Source organism: Sceloporus undulatus, chromosome 2 (genome assembly GCF_019175285.1).
Source record: "Sceloporus undulatus isolate JIND9_A2432 ecotype Alabama chromosome 2, SceUnd_v1.1, whole genome shotgun sequence".
Taxonomy (NCBI): Eukaryota; Metazoa; Chordata; class Lepidosauria; order Squamata; family Phrynosomatidae; genus Sceloporus; species Sceloporus undulatus.
The window spans coordinates 310,440,414-310,461,792 of NC_056523.1; the positions used below are offsets into that span (position 1 = coordinate 310,440,414).

The 21,379-nt window shown below is 41.5% G+C and overlaps 1 protein-coding gene across 7 annotated transcripts; it reads right to left on the reverse strand.

The window, feature by feature from the left end:
• Positions 1 to 267: 267 nt before the first annotated feature.
• On the reverse strand, positions 268 to 19,723 carry TTC23L (tetratricopeptide repeat domain 23 like). 7 transcript variants are annotated; one of them, XR_006102583.1, is made up of 12 exons: positions 19,648 to 19,723; positions 18,100 to 18,246; positions 16,231 to 16,354; positions 13,152 to 13,308; positions 11,479 to 11,595; positions 9,676 to 9,853; positions 8,713 to 8,821; positions 6,303 to 6,430; positions 4,374 to 4,523; positions 2,924 to 3,006; positions 1,087 to 1,373; positions 268 to 986 (listed from the first exon to the last, which is right to left on the reverse strand). XR_006102583.1 is itself a non-coding variant. In XM_042455831.1 (11 exons), exons 2-11 carry the CDS (start codon positions 18,217 to 18,219, stop codon positions 1,292 to 1,294), a joined length of 1,248 nt encoding a protein of 415 aa, XP_042311765.1. In that variant the 5' UTR covers positions 18,220 to 18,246; positions 19,648 to 19,723; the 3' UTR covers positions 268 to 1,291. The 7 variants fall into 7 exon arrangements, 5 of the variants coding, with proteins under 5 accessions (XP_042311765.1, XP_042311767.1, XP_042311769.1 ...); XM_042455831.1 differs by having other exon boundaries at positions 268 to 1,373; XM_042455833.1 differs by lacking the exon at positions 4,374 to 4,523 and having other exon boundaries at positions 268 to 1,373.
• Positions 19,724 to 21,379: the final 1,656 nt, after the last annotated feature.

Genomic DNA, 21,379 nt, shown 5'->3' on the forward strand with positions numbered 1-21,379 from the left:
TCTCAAGACACATCTGACTCAGTAAAAAGGCATTGACTGCATCCATGCTGCAGAAATAATCCAGTTTGACACCACTTTAACTTCCATGGTTCAATGTTATGGAAATTCAGGGAACTAGTTTGTAGTGGCACCAGAGCTCTCTGACAGAGAAGACTAAATATTTCACAAAACTACAAGTCCTAGCATTCCATAGCACTGAACCATAGTAGTTAAAGTGGTGTCAATTTGGATTAATTCTGCAGTATGGATACAACCATTACTTGGGAAATCTCTCATTCAGACATAAATGTAGTGTAAATGTTTGCTCATATTCATAAGGGAGCAGGTCAGGAATCGGATGGCAATATGCAGTATCTAGATGTTGGACTGTAGTTCCCAGCATTTCTCCCAACTGGCTCTGCTAACTGGGACAGCTGGGACTTAGAATCCAACAGCATCTAGAGGCCTTCAAGATTGCCCTGAGATAGATTTATATTCTCCCTGCACATCTGTTCTTTTTTGCTTTTGATCCCAGCTAGAACTGTGGTGGGAAGTATGTTTTCTTATCACTTCTGGTGATTGTCAACAAAAGGCTTGGCTGAGAGCAAGAGAAAGTATCTTTATACTGAAGCCTCATGCAGCTGTTGGTCTGTAGCCAGATACTGTATTAAGGCTCAAACACCCAAGACTTACTTTATCTGGTGGGGAAATTAATATATCAAAAAGTACATAAGGGTGGAAAATACCTCATCGTGTTTTATCATCTAGTATCTGGTAATACCATTGGGCTTTTATTTCCCTCCCATTCAGAGTAAGGGTGGCATTTAGCAAGTCACAGGCTCTGATTTGAAATTGTATATCTTTATGTCTCAAGCATCTGTAAGACTTTCCTTCACATCCTTCTCACCTGCTTGATATCCGTAAGCAGTAGAAGGTGTGTCAGGTACATGAATAGACAGCATATGTGGAGCTTCTAGCCCTTTTCCTAGGACAATGTCTTCTGAATGCTATATCCATATAAGAAAAGCAGTAAATTCCCAGTGCACAGTTAAAGTTCTCAATGATATCAGCAGTCATTTACCAGTCCCATTCTTCTTTTCTCCCCACCTATTTAAATGGCTGGATATTCCAGATTCTCAGCAACCAGCTGGGCCAAAATATTCCTCCTGTTTTGGTGGGCATCTTGCTAGCTGTCTAACAGAAATACACTAGAATTAATACTAAAATGCACTGATGACTAAGAATCAAAACAAGATATTACATGCTTGCTTCTTTTGTTTGGATGTTCTGAGTTTCCATTGATTACAGATACTTAGAGATCTGGGATTGAGAAATTTAGTGCCCCCCCTCTCTTCTGTTTTGAACATTTGGTCACTTCATGTACAGGAGAGACGCTGCAGAAAAGAAAAGAAAGTGAGTTTTTTACACTAATCTTGGAATTTATTTTTAAAAAACAGAATGCAATAGGATTGGTTAACTATTCAAGTTATATTTGCTCCTATGGAAAGAGGTTTATTTGCAGTCACTTCCACTGCTGTTTCACCATGGAAAGTAATCTGTACAGATAACATGGTGAGGTAGTGTGAAGGAGAAGGGATCTGCCACACTTTTTGTATCTACTGCACTCAATGCAGAACTGAGAATGGGACAGAGTGAGCCTTATGCACTCCGTCCATACATGACTTCTATCTGTTAAATATTGGCAGCTATGACCCAAGTGCAACACTGGGCACAGTCAAGCTTTAACAGGCCACGTGGTCAGGGTGAACATTATGGATAAGTATTCTTCCATCTTCTCAATTTACAGGGCAGAAGAGATTGGGGCAATTGCTACCTCCTCATTTCCAAAGCTGAGAGGAAGGTCAAGCATCATTGGGCAACTGTGTGGCAAGCTGCCTGGAGAGGGACCTGCAGGGACCAATTGGAACACTACCTCTCACATCACCAACCTTTCCTACAGGAGTCGGGAGGACCGCTGGCTCTCCAGGTGTTTTTAACTTTAATTCCCAGAAGCCCCAGGCAATATGGCCAACCGTAAGAGACTGTGGGACCAATCATCTGAAGAGCCAAAGGTGGCCTGCCCCTGGTTCACTGCTCTAGTTGGCTGCATGCAGTGGTAACGGCCTTCTGAAGGGAAGTGTTCAGCTGTTGGGTAACAGGATGTAGTACCAACTAGGCACATTCTTACCAGCCATTCTGTTGTGAAAGGCAGTGAAACGTGTGTTAAGCACTAGTTCTTGGGCTTCCTCCAAGTAGGATCACCTGACATGGCATAGTTCCTGTATCTCTAATCCTTCCATTGGAAAAGATCACGGCGTGAGAGGTTGCCCAAAGAAGGTTTTGTATGTGTGTTGGCTAGTTTGCAGGTGGAAACTAAACCCTTGTTCAAATATTACATTACTGCAAACAAATGTTGGCAGAAATAGTCAGTCCTGAATATTTCATGCAGGCATGTTATATGATTTTCCCACACATTGCAGCATACACAGTGTTGTTAGGTTGCTGGTTTTCTGCAGTTGTCCCAAATGATACCCATGGACAACAACAAAATATGTAATGAGTGGCAGCTTCATATTTGCACCAAAAGACATATCTGAATAGATCTGCTTTGATGGCCATCATAATGTGGAGAGGAATGTATATCAAATGGGCGGTCTATAACCCGCCCCAGTGATCAAAAACTTGACACATACAAAACACCTAGAAAAGCTCTCTGGCTGGTTTGGGGTGTAAATTGGCTACAGATTCTTTCCTTCTAACCAGTCATCTTCGAAACACTGGAAAGTCTGTTGAATGTCCCAGACTTAGGCTGGTCCTTGCTCAAGTTTCTGATTGATAGGGGCTCTTTTATAAAGCAGATGAGGTCCAAGACTGAATAACCCCTTATCTGTGATTTTTCTCATCCAATACTATATTCTAAATATTTTAAAGTGATAAAGCTTACATCATCAATCTGTCCAGCAGCTCCTGTACCTTTTTAGCTTTCCTATGATGGGGCCCATAAATAGCAACTTGAATCTGCACACACTGCATAGAAGAAAAATAAAAAGAGAAAATTGTTATTGTTTAATTGTTATTTGCATGTACCCCATGCAAAGGTCCAGTAGCTTTCCTTTTATTAGTGTAGGCAGAGAAAAAGAAATATTTGAAGAACAGACCTGCTGCGGTCTATTGTGATTAAGAGGTTATTGATAACAGTTGGTCTTGTAATTTCTTCTGTTAACCAAGGTGAGGGGGTTATACACAATCTGATATCTACAACTTGGAAGAATTCCCAGAACTAAAACACCCCAAATCCAGTTGTAGTCCAAAAAAGTAACTTATCCAACACATCTTGTTGCAGGTCTGCATTTTGATGCTTTGCAGTAGGGCATGGAAAACAAGTAGGGCATGAACCAGATTCTTCCTTTATACACAGAAGGCTGAATGACGTCAAAAAGCATGACCATACCACCTGGTCACATTAGGCTCCAGCATGAAGTACAAGATCAAGCTTTTCCACCAGGGGATATGCCTTGCCCTGTTCCTCCCATGGCAAGAAGGATGAGGGAGGTCAACACTCTCAGATGGGGCATCCAGGCAGATATTTATTACTATCTGTGATTGTTCCTGGGACACGTCTTTTACAGAGGACAGGGCTGATTCCTGGTTTCTTGGGGGAATGGAGGTTTTCTTCTCCTTCTTACAGCTTTTGCCACACCACTACAAACATGAGTGCATTACAAATTGCAGGCTCATAGAGTTGGCAATTGATTGTATTTATTTATTATTTATTTGGAGTCCAGCCCCTGATCAATGCATTTAAAGCATCCCCAGAAGGTAGCTGTTCAGTTAACCAACTCTTCAGCTGAAAGACAATTTATTAGTTCTATTGGATCCTGCAAGTACAGGGCCAAGGCATTTACTACCTAAAGTGGACCCCATTATGTTGAAGCCAATCAGACTGAAAGCTGAATCTTACTCCAGGACACATCTTTCTCTGTGGCAGTAGGTTGGACTGGATGACCCTTGTCTCTTCCAATTTTATAATTATATCACAGACAACAGGAAAACATCCCTCATAAATCCTGTAGGCAGCAGACTAGTGTTATTTTTTAAAACACCTCACCAGCATCTTTGGCTTCATCTCCTCAATGGCAAGCTTAGCCATGGACCCTGTTATCTGACTTAAACTAATGGAAAATAGTCGCCTGCACATTTCATTGGCCAAAATCTCTCAGCTTACAGAACCAGTTCAAAGAGTTGGTGAAGTTATTTCAATTGCTAAACCAAAACAAGTCTCATGCCTTTAAAATTTATTAATAGGTACACTACCTGCCTCCTATGGAGAATATGGACCTTTGGTTGCCTTAATTTAATGTGTCAAAGAGATTGTATACAAACATAGTAATGACCTTACTAAGCAGCAGATGGGCTTCCCTTATTTTCTCCTCTGCCAGACAGATGCATCCCATAATATACAATCTCTCAATTGCCTGTTCATTAAAATCTCTGCAGGTATCTTGCTGCGATTTAAATGACTCTTTGAGAAAGCTATAGGCTTGCTGGAAAAGAAAAAAGAACTGTTTCAAGTTCTACACTGTGATGAGAATTTATTGATTATATGACTCCCATTTGGATTCTCATATATATATTTGAAAAATCTGTCTTTGTTATTTTTCTGATAAGCAACACCTGTTCATGCAACAAACTAAAGGGGTTATGAAATCCAACATTGTTGGTTTATTAGATACCACTGGATCTTTGTAGTGGTGGTGGTGGATCTTCAAATCATTTTTGACTCAAGGTAACCCTAAGGCAAACCTATCATGGTTTTTTTTTTTTTTTTTTTGGCAGAAATTGTTCAGAGTGAGTTTGCCTTCCTCTGAGACTAAGAGAGTGTGACTTGCCCAAGGTCACGTAATAGGTTTTCATGGTGGAACAGGGATTCAAACCCTGATCTCCCAGTGTCTAATCCACCAATCAAACCACCACGCTGGCTCTCATGCTAAGTTCCAAAACACATTGAAACATTTTTGGCAGCATTTGTTATATATGCCAAGTTATCTCAAGAACTGTTTGTGTCTCAAAAGGGTACTGATTTTTCAAATAAACATATTCATCTGTTTGTAGGACCAGGGCGTTTAATCTAGCAATTAATGAAGAAAGCTAAAATAGCCTGGCAAGCCACTTTACCAAATGTCCAAAACACACTGCAGAAATAATCCAGTTTGACACCACTTTAACTGCCCTGGCTCAATGCTAGGGGATGCTGAGAACTGTAGTTTTGTGAGACATTTGACGTTCTTTGCCAAAAAGCTCTGGTGCCACAATACACTATACTTCCCAGGATTCCTTAGCACCAAGCCAGGGCAGTTAAAGAGGTGTCATGCTGAATTATTTCTGTAGTGGGTTTTGGACCTCTGTGAGCAAGCCAGGCACAATATTATAAGTAAGAAATCCAGGATTCTGTTTTGTTATGAGCAATGTCTTGGGTTTAGTATAGATCAAGTGTCAACTGCAAAGACGTGGGGAGTTTATACTGCATAATGCTGAATCCCTTATTGTAAGATTTACACATGAAACCAATCAGACTTTACACTTTAGGTAACAGTGGCTGCTTCATATTTTTCTCTTGTTCATGCCCCACCAGTAATATATGGCTGTCACATTTAAAGTAAAAAAACAGGATAATATGGAGTAACTGGGAGCCAGCATGGTGTAGTGGCTATGACTCCCCCTCTGAAGAAATCATGCCAAGAAAACCCTGTGATAGGTGCACCTTAGGGTCACTATAAGTTGAGGCACACAACAAAAAGACATTGAGTGATTGCCTCCCTAGACATGTTTGTTTATTATCAGCCAAAGGGCAGTTGGGAAAATTCTAATTCATTTAACAAAAAGCTCAGGGTGATAATGTAGCAAGTGCAAGTCTCATTCTCTAGGCCAATCTTTCCCAAAAGTGGTGTCTTCCAGATGTTGTGGTGGCTTATAGTTCTCATTAGCCCCCATGATAGGCAATGGCCAGAGATGAGGGGGTTTGTAGTTCTATCTAGACTCAGGATGCCAGTGGTTGAAGATGGCTGCTCTAGACAATCACCATATAAATATCTAAAAACAAGCTTTATCAACAATGTTTGCTGGTTGTGGGTCCCCTTCCTCATCCCATTTGCATGGCTATAATTAATGTGGTGCAGCCCCATTGCATCTGTATTTGCAGTCAGTTTATTTACAATCTGTACTTACAATCGGTACAGATTGTAAACAGGTTAGAGAGTGCCGAGTTCACTATGAAGCAGTATAAAAATGTAAATGCTATTGCTAAATGCTACTGGATCTGTTACCTTTCTTTTCCCTGTTCGTGCAAGCCATTTACTGTAGTCTTCCACAGCATTAATTGTCTGAAAATGATCCATGCCAAGTGCCTCTTTGTAGACTGTGAAGCCCTCAGTGAAATATTTTTCAGCAGCCTCTAGAAAATGAGCACAATACATGTTTTGTATTAAATAGACAGATTTTGTAAGCATGAGTCATTCACCATGAAGAAACATACACTTGGAAGTATGCAAAGGGACCTTGTAGCAACTTTGAGACTAACTGTGCAGAAGAAGTGGGACGGAGCATAAGATTTCATAGACTTGCATCTGAGGAAGTAGACCAAGTCTATGAAAGCTAATACTACAACTTCTTTTGCACAGTTAGTCTCAAAGGTGCTACAAGATCCCTTTGCACAGCTATGGCGGTGTACAGACTGCCCCTTTCCCCGACAGATCGGGGCCTCAGCTGCCACAGCAGCAGCCCAGAGGCCCCGATCCGCCGCCTTTCCAGGCCGCTTCCCCGCGGCCTGGAAAGGGGTATCCTTGGGGCTTCATGCCCCAAGGACACCCAAAAGCGGCGGAGAACAAGAGAAAGGGGTTGCTCGGTCCCTTTCTCCTTTGTGTTGCTGGCGCAACCGTGTAAAGGCTGCACCAGCGACACAAACCCAGGGAGGAGCTCCAAAATGGAGCACCTTCCAGCACCGTGGAAAGGACGCCACAGGCACCCTTCAGCGGCGCCAGGACGTCACATCCGCACCTCTTCGTTTGGAGGTGGCGCGGCCGTGATGTTGTAATGGCAGCACGCATGTGAACAGGGCACCACCATTTTGTACGTACTCTGTACGTACTAGGGTTGCAGGCGTCTAAAAGAGACGCCCCCGGGCAACCCTAGTATGTACGGAGTACGTACTTGGGTGCTCGTCTATGCAGGGCCTGAGTTTCTGAATACATTTGAAGGTTCAGACGATGCTGATGATGGTGATTTGTATCCACTCTTTTCCCAGAACAGCTCACAACTTTAAAACAACAATACAATTAAAAACATAGAAAAGTGGTACATTAAAACAAAATTAACAGATTGCTTAATATTGAAATAGATTGTTCAGGGAGGTGAGATGTGTTATTTCTCTTTCTGTACAATTAGTCTCAAAGTTGCTACAAGGTCCCTTTGCATACAGGGAGATAAGGGTGAAGTTGTCATCAGCTATATGAGCCATAATCCCCAAATCCCCACTTTTGTGTGTGTGTTTGTGTGTGTGTCCAAGTTAGGACAGTTTATTTGGTATGCTCTAGGGACCTTGGAAAACCCAAGAGACTAAGGAGATTATCGCACAGCTAAATAAAACATCTTAACACCGCCGAATTCAATCTTCATTTGGGCTGCATGCTGGTGTTATTGCATGGCTTTTCTCCTCAAAACCATCATCCAAGTACAGCCCGGCGCCAATGTGGGTCCCTGAACTTGCTTCGGCGGCTATTTTTCAAAGTCGGAAGGCTCCCGATTTTGCAGTTTATAACTTGGCGTTTTAAATTGGCTACAGCCTCCCAGGCTGCAGCCAGGATGCAAGATAGAGGGAGGGATTATCACTCACTAAATCACTGCTAAATTGCCAGCCGCCATCAGCCCGGGTGCCAGCCGGGTCCAAACCATGCTTCACCAGCACTTTTTAGAAGTCGGAAAGCTTTCCAACTTCTAAAAAGTACTGGTGGTGCACGACTTGGACCCAGGATGATGGTGGCCAGTGATTCAGAGGCGATTTAGTGTGTGATAATTTCTGCCTCCATCCCGCATCCTGGCTGCAGCCTGAGAGGCTGGAGCTGATTTAAAACGCCAAGGGATAAGCTCCTTTGAAAAATGGCCGCCAAAGCATAGGGCCAGCATTGGAGCCGGATTGTACCCGGATGGCAGTTTTGAGGAGAAAAGCAATGCCATAACACCAGTGTATAGCCCGAATGAAGACTGAATTTGGAAGCAGTAAGATGCTTTATTTAGCTGGGCAAAAATCTCCAAGGTAAAACATGAAGGTAGTATACTGTCCTATCATTTGGTGAGAAAGTAACACGCTTCTACTTTTCAGTGTTTTGTTCCATTTAATGAAGCCATATCATATCACGATGGTTAAGTTCACTTTAAAGCTATTTTGTGTGTGTGTGTTCCACAGGGAGGAAGTGGCTGCTACATCATTGGGGTAAAAATGCAAAATCTAGGATATGCACCGACTTGATTATGGAGGCAGCAGAAAAGGAATAGCTCTGCTGCACAGTAACATTTCAGAATATCAATTTCAGTGACAAAAAGTACCAGTAATAAAAATAAAAAAATGAGATGGGGAGATGGGAACAGATTCCATTCCATAACAAAAAGATCCAATTTAATGAGATCTCTTAGAAAGAAAATGAACTAAGGATCTTTCCTAGTGCCTTACTATTTACTTACCAACATCCTTTTCTTCTCCCGTTGCTGCATAAGCCTTAGCCAGTAACAAAGCCACTGATGCCACTTGTGGGCTGAATTTGCTGTATAGAGCTGCTGAAGTAGAATAGGCCTACCAAGAAGAAACTGAGATTTTGCCAATGAATAGCTCTATTGTGTTTCTCTCTGGATAGACATTTTTTTTTAATTTGCTATCTAAAATATCTGGCAGACCTTCCCTCACATAAAGCTATTTTTCTCAGGGCTCAAATTTATCCCAGTAACATGGCTAGGACTATAAGGGGAAAATAGGTTAGGTAGAGGAATATATTTTACAGATAAAAAACCAGTGCATATGTGGCCAAACAACATCAATGTGGTCTAGATAGAAAGCATAATTAATAAGGAAGAATAAATAAGAGAGGCTGTATCAGACTAGAGCTGCATCCACATTGCAAAAATAATCCAGGTCGACACCAATTTAATTGTCTTGGCTCAGTGCTATGGAATTCTGAGATTTGTATTTTGTTATAGAATCCAAACTCTATGAAAGAGGCTAAATGTCTCACAGGATTACAGTTCCCAGAATTCTGTAACATTGAGCCCTGACAAAGTGGATTATTTCTGCAGCATTGGTGTTGTAAAATTCTACCTTAACTCATCTCATTCCTGGAGGGGCAGATGGGAAATTTTATGACTCTTCTTGCTCTTCGCAGAATGAGATATTTCAAGTTGATTGTCCCTCTCAGGGGAAGGTGACGCGTTTCCTGTTGTCTCTAAAAGGTGAACTTATCATGGGGATTTCTGGGGCTGAGAGCGTATGACTCCCCCAAGGTCACCTTGAATCCCATTTTGGGAGAAGACAGAATATAAATCTAATAAATAAATAAAAATAAAGATCACCCAGTGGGATTCCATGGCTGAGCAGGGTTCAGCATAAATCCTGTTTTATGCCATACAGTATTTATATTTTATGAGGTTCTTTACCTGTAATAAACACCTTATGGCTTTTTCATGGTTTTTCTTTATTTGTTCCATTTCAGCCATTTCCTGATAAAGACTGATCAATTCTGGAGCCGTCTCTCCTCCAGATGATATTGTAGCTTCAATTGCCTTCTCAAAGTACCTGGCAGCCAGCTCTAACTTGTTATTCTGTAAACTTGCCCTGAAACAAAAGAACTGTGAGATGATTTTTCTAGTCTTGTAAAAAAAAAAAGGTAACTTCTCTAAATAGTTGCTGTTGAAAACATGAAACAGATGTAGCAGGGTTAGTCGGTTTTGCATCTGATACTGCTGGCTTAGATTACACAAAGCCATAAGAGCAGATTGCACTATTCTTCTTGGTAACAATGAAAAAACTGTACAGTACAGTGGTTAGAGTGCTGGGTTGGGTAATCCAAAGTCCCCATTGAGTCTTAAAACTCAGTAACTTTATCCTGATCACTCTTCCTCAGTCTGACTGACAAGAGGGCAAGTCAGGGGAAAGGAGACTCCTGTATGTCACCTCCATCTTCTTGAAAGAATGATGGGTCATATATACAAATAAATGTTACCCATATGTGCAAATTCTGGTTTTATATTAGGAAAGCTGTTCAGGAAAGGTACTGAAGAAGAGACTTGTTGCTGTTGTTGTCTGCCTTCAAGTACCTTCCAACTTGTGACAACTCTAAGGCAAAGCTATCATGGGGTTTTCTTGGCCAGATTTGTTCAGAGGAGGTTTTGGTGTTGCCTTCTCCTGATGCTGAGAGAGTGTGACCTACCCATGGTCATCCAGTGGGTTTTATGGCCAAGGTGGGAATTGAACCCTGATCTCCAGAGTCATAGTCCAACTCTCAATCCCCTATGCCATACTGGCTCACAAACAGGAGACTAAGGCCTGTTACAGACTGCCAAAATAAAGCTGCTTCGGGTCTCTTTGGAGGTATGCTATTTAAATAATGCATGGGTCCTAAGAGTCCGGAGGTCGCGCCAAAGCCACACTCCATTCCTAAGCACAGGAGTGCAGCTTCCGGATTCTTCGGATGCATGCATCATTTAAACAGCAGACCTCCAAAGAGACCGGAAGCAGCTTTATTTCGGCAGTCTGTAACAGGCCTATGATGCAGAGCACTGAAAAGAATGAAAGTAGAGAAGTGATGAGGTTGCAAAAGAGATTGTGTATATGCTGAGAAGCATCCAAAACAGGATATGTTGAAGTTCAACATGCCCCAGGAAACATCTGCAGTGGGTTATCCATGAAGAACAAATATTCACAAGAATTGTAAACAAGGACCTAGAGCTGATAAGTCATCATGGTCAACCATTTCAAAAGGAGGGACCAACATAAATATCATTAACAGACACATACATTAAAAATGTGAAAGACTATGGGAAGTTTCCAAGAAGCTGGAAACCAGGCCATCTCTCTGCATGTTCACAAGAAAAAACATGCTTCATCTACCCATGCCAGTTAGTTCCTGGGGTTGGTGAATAGGACTAAATGTGTGAGTGTGAGAGCTTGCTATTAGAAATCCAATGAAGCTAAAAAAATAAGAATACCATGTACCAGGGATTTACTTTGGTTATGGGAATTTCTCAAATGATTCAAGATGTATACGATCTCAAGTACAAAAATATGAAATGTATTCACCAGCGCCATGAAATATTTGCACTGCAAAGTCCAGGAGTTTATTAATACTGAATGTAATAGTGCCTACTCCCAGGTAAATAACTATATCATTGTAGTCTTTCCAATATGTAATTGGGATCTTCTTTGTTAGCTCATAATCAGGATGTTGGTTTCTTTCTTACCTGCCCAATGCTGCCATAAGGTCTCTCTCAGATACTCTAAATCCAGTAGTCTCTGTCCCCTGCAATTCTTCCATAATCCTTTCTGCCTTTTGCAGATTGCAGTAGGATTCTTTTCCAGTGGAAAAGTCAAGGAAAACTCAAAGTATGTCTCTCTCTCTCTCTCTCTCTGTGTGTGTGTGTGTGTGTGTGTATGCAAGTGTGTGTACAGAGAACATTTTCATGTTCTAGAACAGGGATGGGAAAATGTGGAAGATTAGGCAGCCACATTAAACCTCTAGGAGACATTGGAAGGCAACACCTGCTCCTGAAAAAAAAAGAGTGCCCCCAAACATACTGTATGAGACATGGGGGCATGTTTTGGGGCCTTTGTGGCCATTTTGGGACATTTTGAGGCAATTTTAAAAAGTCACAAACTTTTGACTCCCTGAACAGTGCAGGGACACCAAACATTTGGAAATCCCATAGAAATCATTTGTGGGTAATTTGGGAGCATTTTTATAAATTACACTGGGGGACCCTGGAGGCCACAGAAATGCTTCTGGGAGCCACACTTTGCCCACCCCTATCTAGAATATCAACTTTATGCACATTTCTGGCATATGGGACTAGGCCACAGCAGATTGATTCAATAAATCATGTGGGTTATGTGTCAGGTGGCTGCTTTGACTGTCTTGGGATTTAGAAAGCAAAAGGACCTATAAGAAATATGAGCTTTCATAGACCTCAGTTTGAGGAAATAGACTGAAGTCTAGGAAAGCTCATGCTGCCAATTTCTTTCCTCCAGTTAATCTAAAATGTGCTACAAGATCTCTCTACGTACTGATTCTACAGACTAACATGGTTATATGTTTGAATTCTACCTTAAAAATATATATTTGTGTGAACATTGTGTGACAATATTTTTAGATTTTCACAGGGCTGGTCTCAAACTTGCTGAAATGGAAACGTGCCTGAAATGGAAAATGGGATTTTGGGGGGTAAGGGGCAAAATCCATTGTTAATTTCAGTGGCGCTTGCTTGAATCAACTTTCTGTCCCCCTCATTTCTTACCTGAAGGTCACACATACTGAATTAACACCAGGGGTCTCCATAGAAGGATACATGTGTGGCTTTTGATACCATCAAAGAATCAGTGTATGGTCCATGATCACATAATAAAAACTGATTGATTTAATAAATCAGTCTGTGGAATCTCTGTATCTCATCTGCAACCAGGCACCCACCAGACCTGTTGAATTGCAACCCCCACTATATATTTAACAAGTACCGTATGTAATGTTTATTGTTTTTATATATTATTTAATTGCTTTTTAAATAACTCTTACGATACTTTTATCAATGTTTTTGTATAATTCTTGATTTGTTTATAAATATGTTGTTAACCATCTTGAGTCCCACCACCACCATCATCATCATCATTCCAGACAACATGAGTGGGGACAATGGGAATTGTAACTCTAACACATCTGGACATCATCTGATCAGGGATCACAACCTGCTGCCCTGCTCCAAGGAGTTAATAAAAGCATCTTATTCCCACAAGCAACTTTGAATGGTAACCTAAAAGAATGATTGTCACAGACCAACGTGGTGAGTTTCAAAGCTCAGCATAAGACTTGGTTGGGCTTCTCAAATCCATGTGTACAACACCAGTCCCTGCATTGGAAGGATATTTTTTCTGCATCAGGTTTGCTACACCCAAGGTGTAATAGATGGTCACGAGAGTGCTCTGAATCTCTCTTTCCTCTGTAGATGCCAAAGGGGAACTCTTCCTCATGAAGATAGAATATTTGGCTGAGTTTGCATGTTTTTTAGCTTGAACAGGAAGACCTGGATGAATTAACAAGATTACCTTAAAAACACTGAGCAGTCTAGAATACATATCTATCTCTAGACAAAAGGTTCAGTGAAATGTTCTTGTAAACCAGAATTGGGAATTTGCCAAGGGTCTGGGATAAAAAGGGTCCCATTTTCACATACCTTTAGGGCTTGGTAGGCTGAACCTTCTTTTTTCCTTTCCTTTTTGCTAAAACAGAAGTATCCAGAAAGACGCTTCTAATTTTGATTGGCCAATCTCACCCCTGAAGACTTCTGAAGGCACAAATATCCATTCTGAGGCTGGATTGCGGTGAAGGCTCTGGAGGGGTTTGGGGAAACTTGGAATTTTGATATGGAAAATGTAGCCTCAAGGTGTCACTATAATCCAGTGTTTTAGCTTTATTATAATTCAGTGTTTTAGTTATTATGTTTTACAGTGCATGTAACCCATGCAGTAGGGGCTTTACCTTGAACCATCAGTGGTAATTATTACTGATCATTATAACCCCACAACTAAAAGAAAGGCTGCAGTCTGGGGTTTTGCATGATGTATGAACTATTTCATGATGGAAATGCTCTCTCAGTGGATCTTCCCAATACAGTGCAAAAACACTGATTAGTTCCTCTAAAACAAATTGATCATTGACCAGGGTGACAGGAGGACAAAATCCTCAGGCTGAAAGATCTTTATTTCATTGTGGCAATAGCAACGATGTTCCTAAAGTAGGGAGTGAATTCCCATCAATGTTGCTGGACTGCAACTCCCATCAGCCCTAGGCAGTCTAGCCAATGACAAGGAATACTGGGATTTTCAGTTCAGGGGGCTTCACTTTGCCCATTCCTGTTCTAAAGACTAACAGATTTACTTTGCATTAAGCAATCTACCAGCATCAATTAGTGTCTAAAGCAAAGTTCTGAGACCTTCTCTCATTGTAATATATGGGATTACATTTTTTGCTTGCTGGGGATGATAAAAGTGATGGTCCATCACACACCAGAAAGTATGAGGCTGGTGGAATTTGTCTTAAGGTGCTGCAATGCTTTTTATTGCTTTTCTTATGACACACAGGCTAGCTATCCTTTCTGTAATGATGCTGTTGTTGTGTGCCTTCCAAGTCATTTCCAACTTATCCAACCCTAAGGCCAAACTATCACAGGGTGTAACAATGGAACCATGAAATAGCCACTAGGTGGCAGTTTTTTCCTTTTACAGAAAGGATCTCAAAATGTGGTTGAGCATTTCCTATATTTCCTGGAGGTAGGAAAAATTGTTGTTTTGCACTTCACCTCTTAAAAATTCCAATTTTGCATTAAGAAATCTACCAACATTGATTAGTGTTTAAAACAATAGTGTCTATTGGCTTGTAAACTGCTTAGAGAGGGTTTAGTTCACTATGGTCCAAACACACTGCAGAAATAATCCAGTCGGATGTCTGCAGCAACAAAAGACAATTAAACTGGGGTCAGAGAATCATAGAGCCATTCAGTTCAACCCCCTGCCATGCCGGAAATCACAATCAAAGCACCTCCGATAGATGGCCTTCCAGCCTCTGTTTGAAGATCTCTAAGAAAGGAGACTCCACTACACTCCGAGGAAGTTTGTTCCACTGTTGAACTGCCCTTACTGTCAGAAAGTTCCTCCTAATGTTGAGGTGGAATCTCTTTTCCTGTAGCTGGGTCCTATTCTTTGGAGCAGCAAAAAACAAGCTTGCTCCATCCTCAATATGACATCCCTTCAAATACTTAAAGAGGGCTATCATATCACCTCTTAACTTTCTCTTCTCCAGGCTAAACATCCCCAGGTCCCTAAGTCATAAGAACCACTGCACTAGCGAATGCTTAAAATCTCCCTAAGCTATCAGTCCCAGAAGTTGATAGGAAGTAGCCACTGTAGGCCACATTCCCACTTACAAATACATTGCTTTGCGAACCGATTCGATGTACTGGTTCGGCAGCGGACCATGGTTCACACTACATTTGCCCCAATCACATTTTCTCGCTGCAAAATAAAATAAAATAATCCACTTGTGATTCACATTCACGAATGAATTGATTCAAAATGGACCCACTCCAGCGGGTCAAAGGGTGAATTTAAATCGATTCCAATCCGCATCTGGTTCACACTTGCCGGAATTGATTTATCCAAAGACATGGAAAAAATCAATGTCAAAAAGATGTCGGTTAAATAGGTCTAGTGCATGGCCCCCCTCTCTGAATTGCTTCAGCGATTCGGTTCAAGTGTGAACCAGGGTAATTTAAACCGGTTCAAACTGATTTACGATCCGGTTTAAACGGTAGAGGGACAGTTAAGACCATAATTAAAGTGGTATAAAACAGCTATATTTGGGCAGTGTGGAGATAATGTTGTTTGCCTTTGTGACTTCAAGTTGTTTCTGACTTATGGTGACTCTAAGACAAACTTAGCACAGGGTTTTCTTGGCAAGATTTGTTCAGAGGAGGTTTGCTATTGCCTTCCCCTGGGGAGGCTGAGAGCATATGTCTTGTCCAAGATCACTCAGTGGGTTTCATGGCTGAACAGAGAATCGAACCCCAGTCTCCAGAGTTGTAGTCCAACACTCAATCCACTGTGCCACACTGGCTCAACTAATAACTTTGAATGTCATCCATGTTTTTTATGTTATTTGACTGATTAAAAATGCATTGGATCAGGTTACAGTTGTTGAAAATGGGTTTCCATGTGAAGATTTTTTTTCCTGCTGCTATCTATTGTAGTTGGTATATGATTAATTATTAACCCATTCATTTATTATATTTCTATGCCTAAAATTGCTCACACATGTGAACAATGGGATGCCTATTTTTGGAAATACTCCTGGGCCTTAACTGTCTTAATTTGGTTTTTGCTCTTTGGTAGCTACTACTGAAATTAGGACCATGGTGGTTCTTCTTCCATTTTTTGTGCAAATGCATTACCTTGGAGCATAAGGTAGCTGTGAGCAAGGTTGGCAAATGCCTGTGCCAACCGCCAGTGCCCGTTTCCATAGATAATTCGAGTGAGTGCAACACATTTCACTAGTTCTTTGCAGGTGTTATGTGCCTGTAGAAACATAACACACAAAATAAAATTGTTAAAAAGAAAATATGTAAGGCTGAACGGAAGGAGGTTTTTCTTTCCCAACCAAATCTTCCACGGTTATTTCAAAACAAAGTGACCCTGGGGGTTCTAGATGTGCCCTGAAAGATCCCCTTGTTTATCTTAGGATACTCAGGAGATAGCTTTTTTCAAATTCCACCACTGTTACAGGCTTGTTTGATGAGGTCATATGTGACAGTTTTCTTGGTGGCTGCTTTCAAGGTTTTCTTGGCAAGATTTGTTCAGAAGACGTTTGCCTTTGCTGCTCTCTGAGGCTGAGAGAGTGTGGTTTGCTCAGGCAATTTCGATGGCTGAATAGGATTTGAACCCTGGTCTCTAGAATTGTAGTCCAGAGCTCAAATCACTGCACCTCACTGGCTCAGTTGACATCCTATTAGTGAGTTACAATAGCATACACCCAAATTTTGCTCTTGTAACCCACTTTTTGGGTTGTTGCAGAGGTCAGAATTCTTTATTATTTGTACAACGATCAAAATCTTCCCTAAAACATATTTTAAGTGACACAGTCCCAACCCCCAGTGCCGCGATTTCTGTGTTTTGGAGGGGAGGACCATGGAGAAGTTTTCAGCTATTTTTTATGTAGCTGACTGGATATATCATCTTCAGGAATAACCAAAGGAAATGACCATGTTGTTCTGTATTGCTTAAAAGGTGGGTTGTGGGTAGCATGTGTGAGGTGTGCATGCCCCAACATAGGATCTCAGTCTGGTTTTTTGACTTTCTGTTTTATGGATTATAGTGCAAAAAATGACTTTGATGCAACATAAATTCAATTTTTGTTTTGTAGAATGTCCAGCAATCCTGATTTTTGTCATATTATTTCTTTATGGAAAAAGGTTCCAGTTCAGTCCCTGACATCTCCAAGTTTACATATCTGGTGATGGGATATACATATATCTCTGCCAAAGACATAGAAAGCTACTGCTGGTGTAAAAGGACAAATAGCTACTGAACTGTTATAAAGTCGCTTCCATTTGTGAACCTGTTCTCCCTTGTCATAGAAATAAATAGGAAGTTATGTTACATGACCAAATGTGTATACAGGGAATTTCTCTTGAGAGCTGTATATGTTTGCCCTTGTTGTTGTTGTTGTTGTTGTTATGTGCCTTCAAGTCATTTCCAACTTATGGTGACCCTAAGGCAAGCCGATCATGGGGCTTTCTTGGCAACATTTGTCCAGAGGAGGTTTGCCATTGCCTTCCCTTGAGGCTGAGAGAATGTGACTTGCCCAAGGTCACCCAGTGGGTTTCGGGGAGAAGCTGGGAAGCAAACCCTGGTTTGTCCTCACATGTGCATTTTTCTTTGATAGACTCAGAACTGTTCTTTCCCTCCCCTTGATCATATTTTATCCTTGCAACAATCCTATGAAGTAGTGTATGAATTATCAGCCCATGGTCACCCAGTGAGCTTCAGGGCTGATTGGATGTTTTGACCCAGAACAAGAATATTCCATACAAATCTAAACCCAGACACTTCTTAAATAATTAGAAATAATTCACATGATTACTCCCATTCCTTGAGGAACATCTGAGAGAACATTAAAGGCAATCCTTTACAAAAACACTTCTGCATCAGTCAGAAATGACCTGAAGACAGACGACGACAACAACAAAAATCAGAGATGCCATCAGCTTCTACCACTGTGCAGATGCAAAAGGAAACAAATGGGGAAAATATACATATATTACCTCTTTTTCTTCAGCAAACTTTTCTGCCCTTTTCTGTGCTTCCATTAACTTAGCTACTGGTGTGGCAAAGAGCTTGGTCTTAATTTCATTTTCTTCAATGTTGCTGTTAGTTTCTTCCATGAGTTCAGTTTTATCTTGTTCTTCAGCCTTAAATGTTATAAAGTTGGAGTTAACAGCTGACATCCACTGGGCCAAATATGCACCCTTCTGCAGAAGAACTACTGTCACTGCTTCAGAGACAAAAGGTTGTGGTTGGGATAAGGAGGCTAACTAGCAGTTCAGTTGAGGTTGGGCCTTATCCCTATTCAGCAGGTGCTGCTTATCAGGTATAGGAGCCAGGCTCCACATTTTACCTGGCAACCCCAGCGGGGTGACCTCTTTACTTTTTCTAGTCACCCTTCTTGTTCTCATTGCACGTCTTCAATTCTGACTTAATAATCCCATTGCAGAGTTTTCTTGGCAAGATTTATTCAGAGAAACTTTGCCATTGCCTTCCTCTTAGGTTGAAAGAGTATAACTTGCTCCAGGTCATGCAATGAATTCCCATGGCTGAGTAGGAATTCAGACCTTGGTTTCCTGGAATCCTAGTCCTCCAAAAACCTCCAAAGAAGGAGACTCCACCACTCTTTGAGGTGGCCTTTTCCACTGTCAAACTGTCTAGTTTGAATCCATTGCTCTGGGTTCTAGTCTCTGGAGCAGCAGAAAACAAGCATGACCCATCCTCAATATCCCTTCAGTATTCTAGGAGAAATAATGCAGTCTGACACCACTTTAAGTGCTGTAACTCAATTTTATCGAATCCTGGAATTTGTAGTCTGACAAAATCTAGCCTTTTCTGCAGAGTGCTGGTCCTCACAAAACTATAAATCCAAGGACTCTGTAGGATGGAGCAGTTAAAGTGGTGCCAAACTGCATTATTTCTGCATTGTAGAATGATGCACCCAGTTTTGCTGTCACACTGAGTCCTTCCATCTTGTCCACACAGCCTCTCTCCTAGAGCTATTAAAGTTGTATACTCTCATTCTTGTGGACAAGTCTTGCAAAAAGAGTCTTAATCCTCTCCTTCTTGGTTTCCCAATATTGGTTTCTAAGGATGGTCTCAACCCGACTCCACAGTTTTGAAGGCTGAAATGGTAGCAAGTGAATTGCTAGAGCTGTTTATATTAAAGAACTACCATGTGGAACTAATGCCATACAATGGCATTTTCAAGCAATGGATGATTCACAAACAAATAGCTATTCTAAGTAGCTTTTTTGGGCGTATGTGATATTATGAGCATTTTTATTTCCGTCCTGACCTCTAATGCACCAGTGTCATTCCCCCCCCCCAACATCTTTACATTTCTTTCGTGCCTATGTTTCACCTTCCCCTAAATATACCTGACTGAATACAAACACTGGCCTTGAAAATGTACTATATGCCAGAGCTGCAAGATGTAAAGAGATAAATCTGATTTTTCTTACTGATTCCCAACAACAAGGGAATTGTACTTCCCACCCCAGCACCAGATCAGGAACACAATACAAAGTCATTGCCCCTCCACTTGCCTTTGGCTTCTGGATGTTCTTGTGGAGTTTGTATTAACCAGGCATATGTGGCAATAGGCACTTTGTTCCTTTCCCACAGTGGATTGATTTGTGGTGTTTCACAAATCCAAAGTCCCACCTCCAAGCTGTAGTCACAGTGACAGCTTGTTGCCCAAGTTGTCCTGGTGACAACAGACACTCCTCATGCTTGAAAGAGCCTGTCTTTCCTTTCTTAACCCAAAGAAGCTTAACCCAACACAGCTGGCTCTCAGGCTGTTCTCCAGTGATGGATCATTAGAAAAAAAGGCAGCCCTATTTGAGTTTTATTCCACCCTTATGTCTACTAGGCTCACTTCCAAATCCAAACTGTTTTATCCCTACAAGAATGTTGTGAGGAAGGTTTGGCTGATGTCTCTCTCTCTCTCTCTCTCTCTCTCTCTCTCTCTCTCTCTGTGTGCACAATTTATACAACCCAGTCAGCCCAGAAAATTGTGATTGGAACTTGGATTTGGAAGTGGGCCTAGCAGGCTTAAGGATGGAATAAAACCTAAAGAGTGCTGCTTATCAAGCCTAAATTTGATCTCTTTGATATCTGGCCTTCTATCTACTACGACTCAGATTTTGCCTGAGTTCTCATATGTATGGTGTTGAAGGAATGGTTGTAAAAGTATCTTGCATCCACACTCTCATTCATAGGGTTGCCATAAATTGAAGACTCCAGAGGACCCACTGCATTGGTGGGCTAGCAATAAATTTCAAATATCAAACTTTGATTTTCCATTCTTTATAAGGGACACCACTTTGCTATGTCATTATATTTAATGGGACTTGAGCATACATGGATTTTGTTATACACAGGGGATCTTGGAACCAAACCCCAGCGTATAACAAAGGTCCACTGTACATTGTAATGGCCCCAAGCCATATTCCATGCCTATGTGGTGAGTGCACTTGTGGTGAATGCATCTTAATTACCAGCATATATTAGGAGCAGGACTTGTTTAATTAAGATGGTGAATCATAGAATTGCAGAGTTGGAAGAGACCGCAAGGGTCATCCAGTCCAACCCCCTGCCATGCAGGAAATCTAAATCAAAGCATTCCCGACAGATGGCCATCCAGCCTCTGTTTGAAGACCTCAGGTGCTGCTACTAAGTACAGGCATCACATGGGTAATAGTTATACTGTTGGATTCATTGGCACAAGTGGCAGTGATGGATGCCAATTTTAAAAGAGGTTTAGGTACATTTCTGAAGGTTAGGGCCATCAATGACAACTAATCATGATGACTATATATTACCTTTAGCATTACAGCCAATATATCTTTGTATATTATTTAATGAGGAACACAAGGTGGAGGAGCATGAAACTGCAAGCAGTTAGTTAGCAGGGTTCTCATAAACAACCGACTCTGTTCACATAGTATGTTGGGACTCCATGGGTTTCAGTATCATCCAGAATGACTTTTCTTATATTCTGGCATTTCTCTTGGCAAATTTCTCTCCGCCCTCCATAACTGCCATCCGCCAGCCTGAGAGGAAGGAGACTCCGTCCTCCATAACTGCTATCCACCGGCCTGAGAGGGAGTTCACCAGGCAGGTCCAGCTCCATCAGGGCTAGCCTGAAGGAAGGAGACTCTGCCCTCCATAACTGCCATCCGCTGGTCTGAGAGGGTTCACCAGGCAGGTCCAGTTCCATCAGGGCTAGCCTGGAAGAAGGAAGAGCCCTCTCTCCAATCCATCTGCCTTGGTCCA

Excerpts from the sequence above, each read along its gene's own strand:
- TTC23L (XM_042455831.1), bottom strand. The coding sequence starts at position 18,219 with ATGGAAGAAACTAACAGCAACATTGAAGAAAATGAAATTAAGACCAAG. Across the intron at positions 9,854-11,478 it reads CTTATGGCAGCATTGGGCAG|GGCAAGTTTACAGAATAACA; the intron begins GTAAGAAAGAAA and ends CTTTTGTTTCAG. Across the intron at positions 8,822-9,675 it reads CCATAAGGTGTTTATTACAG|GCCTATTCTACTTCAGCAGC; the intron begins GTAAAGAACCTC and ends TCTTCTTGGTAG.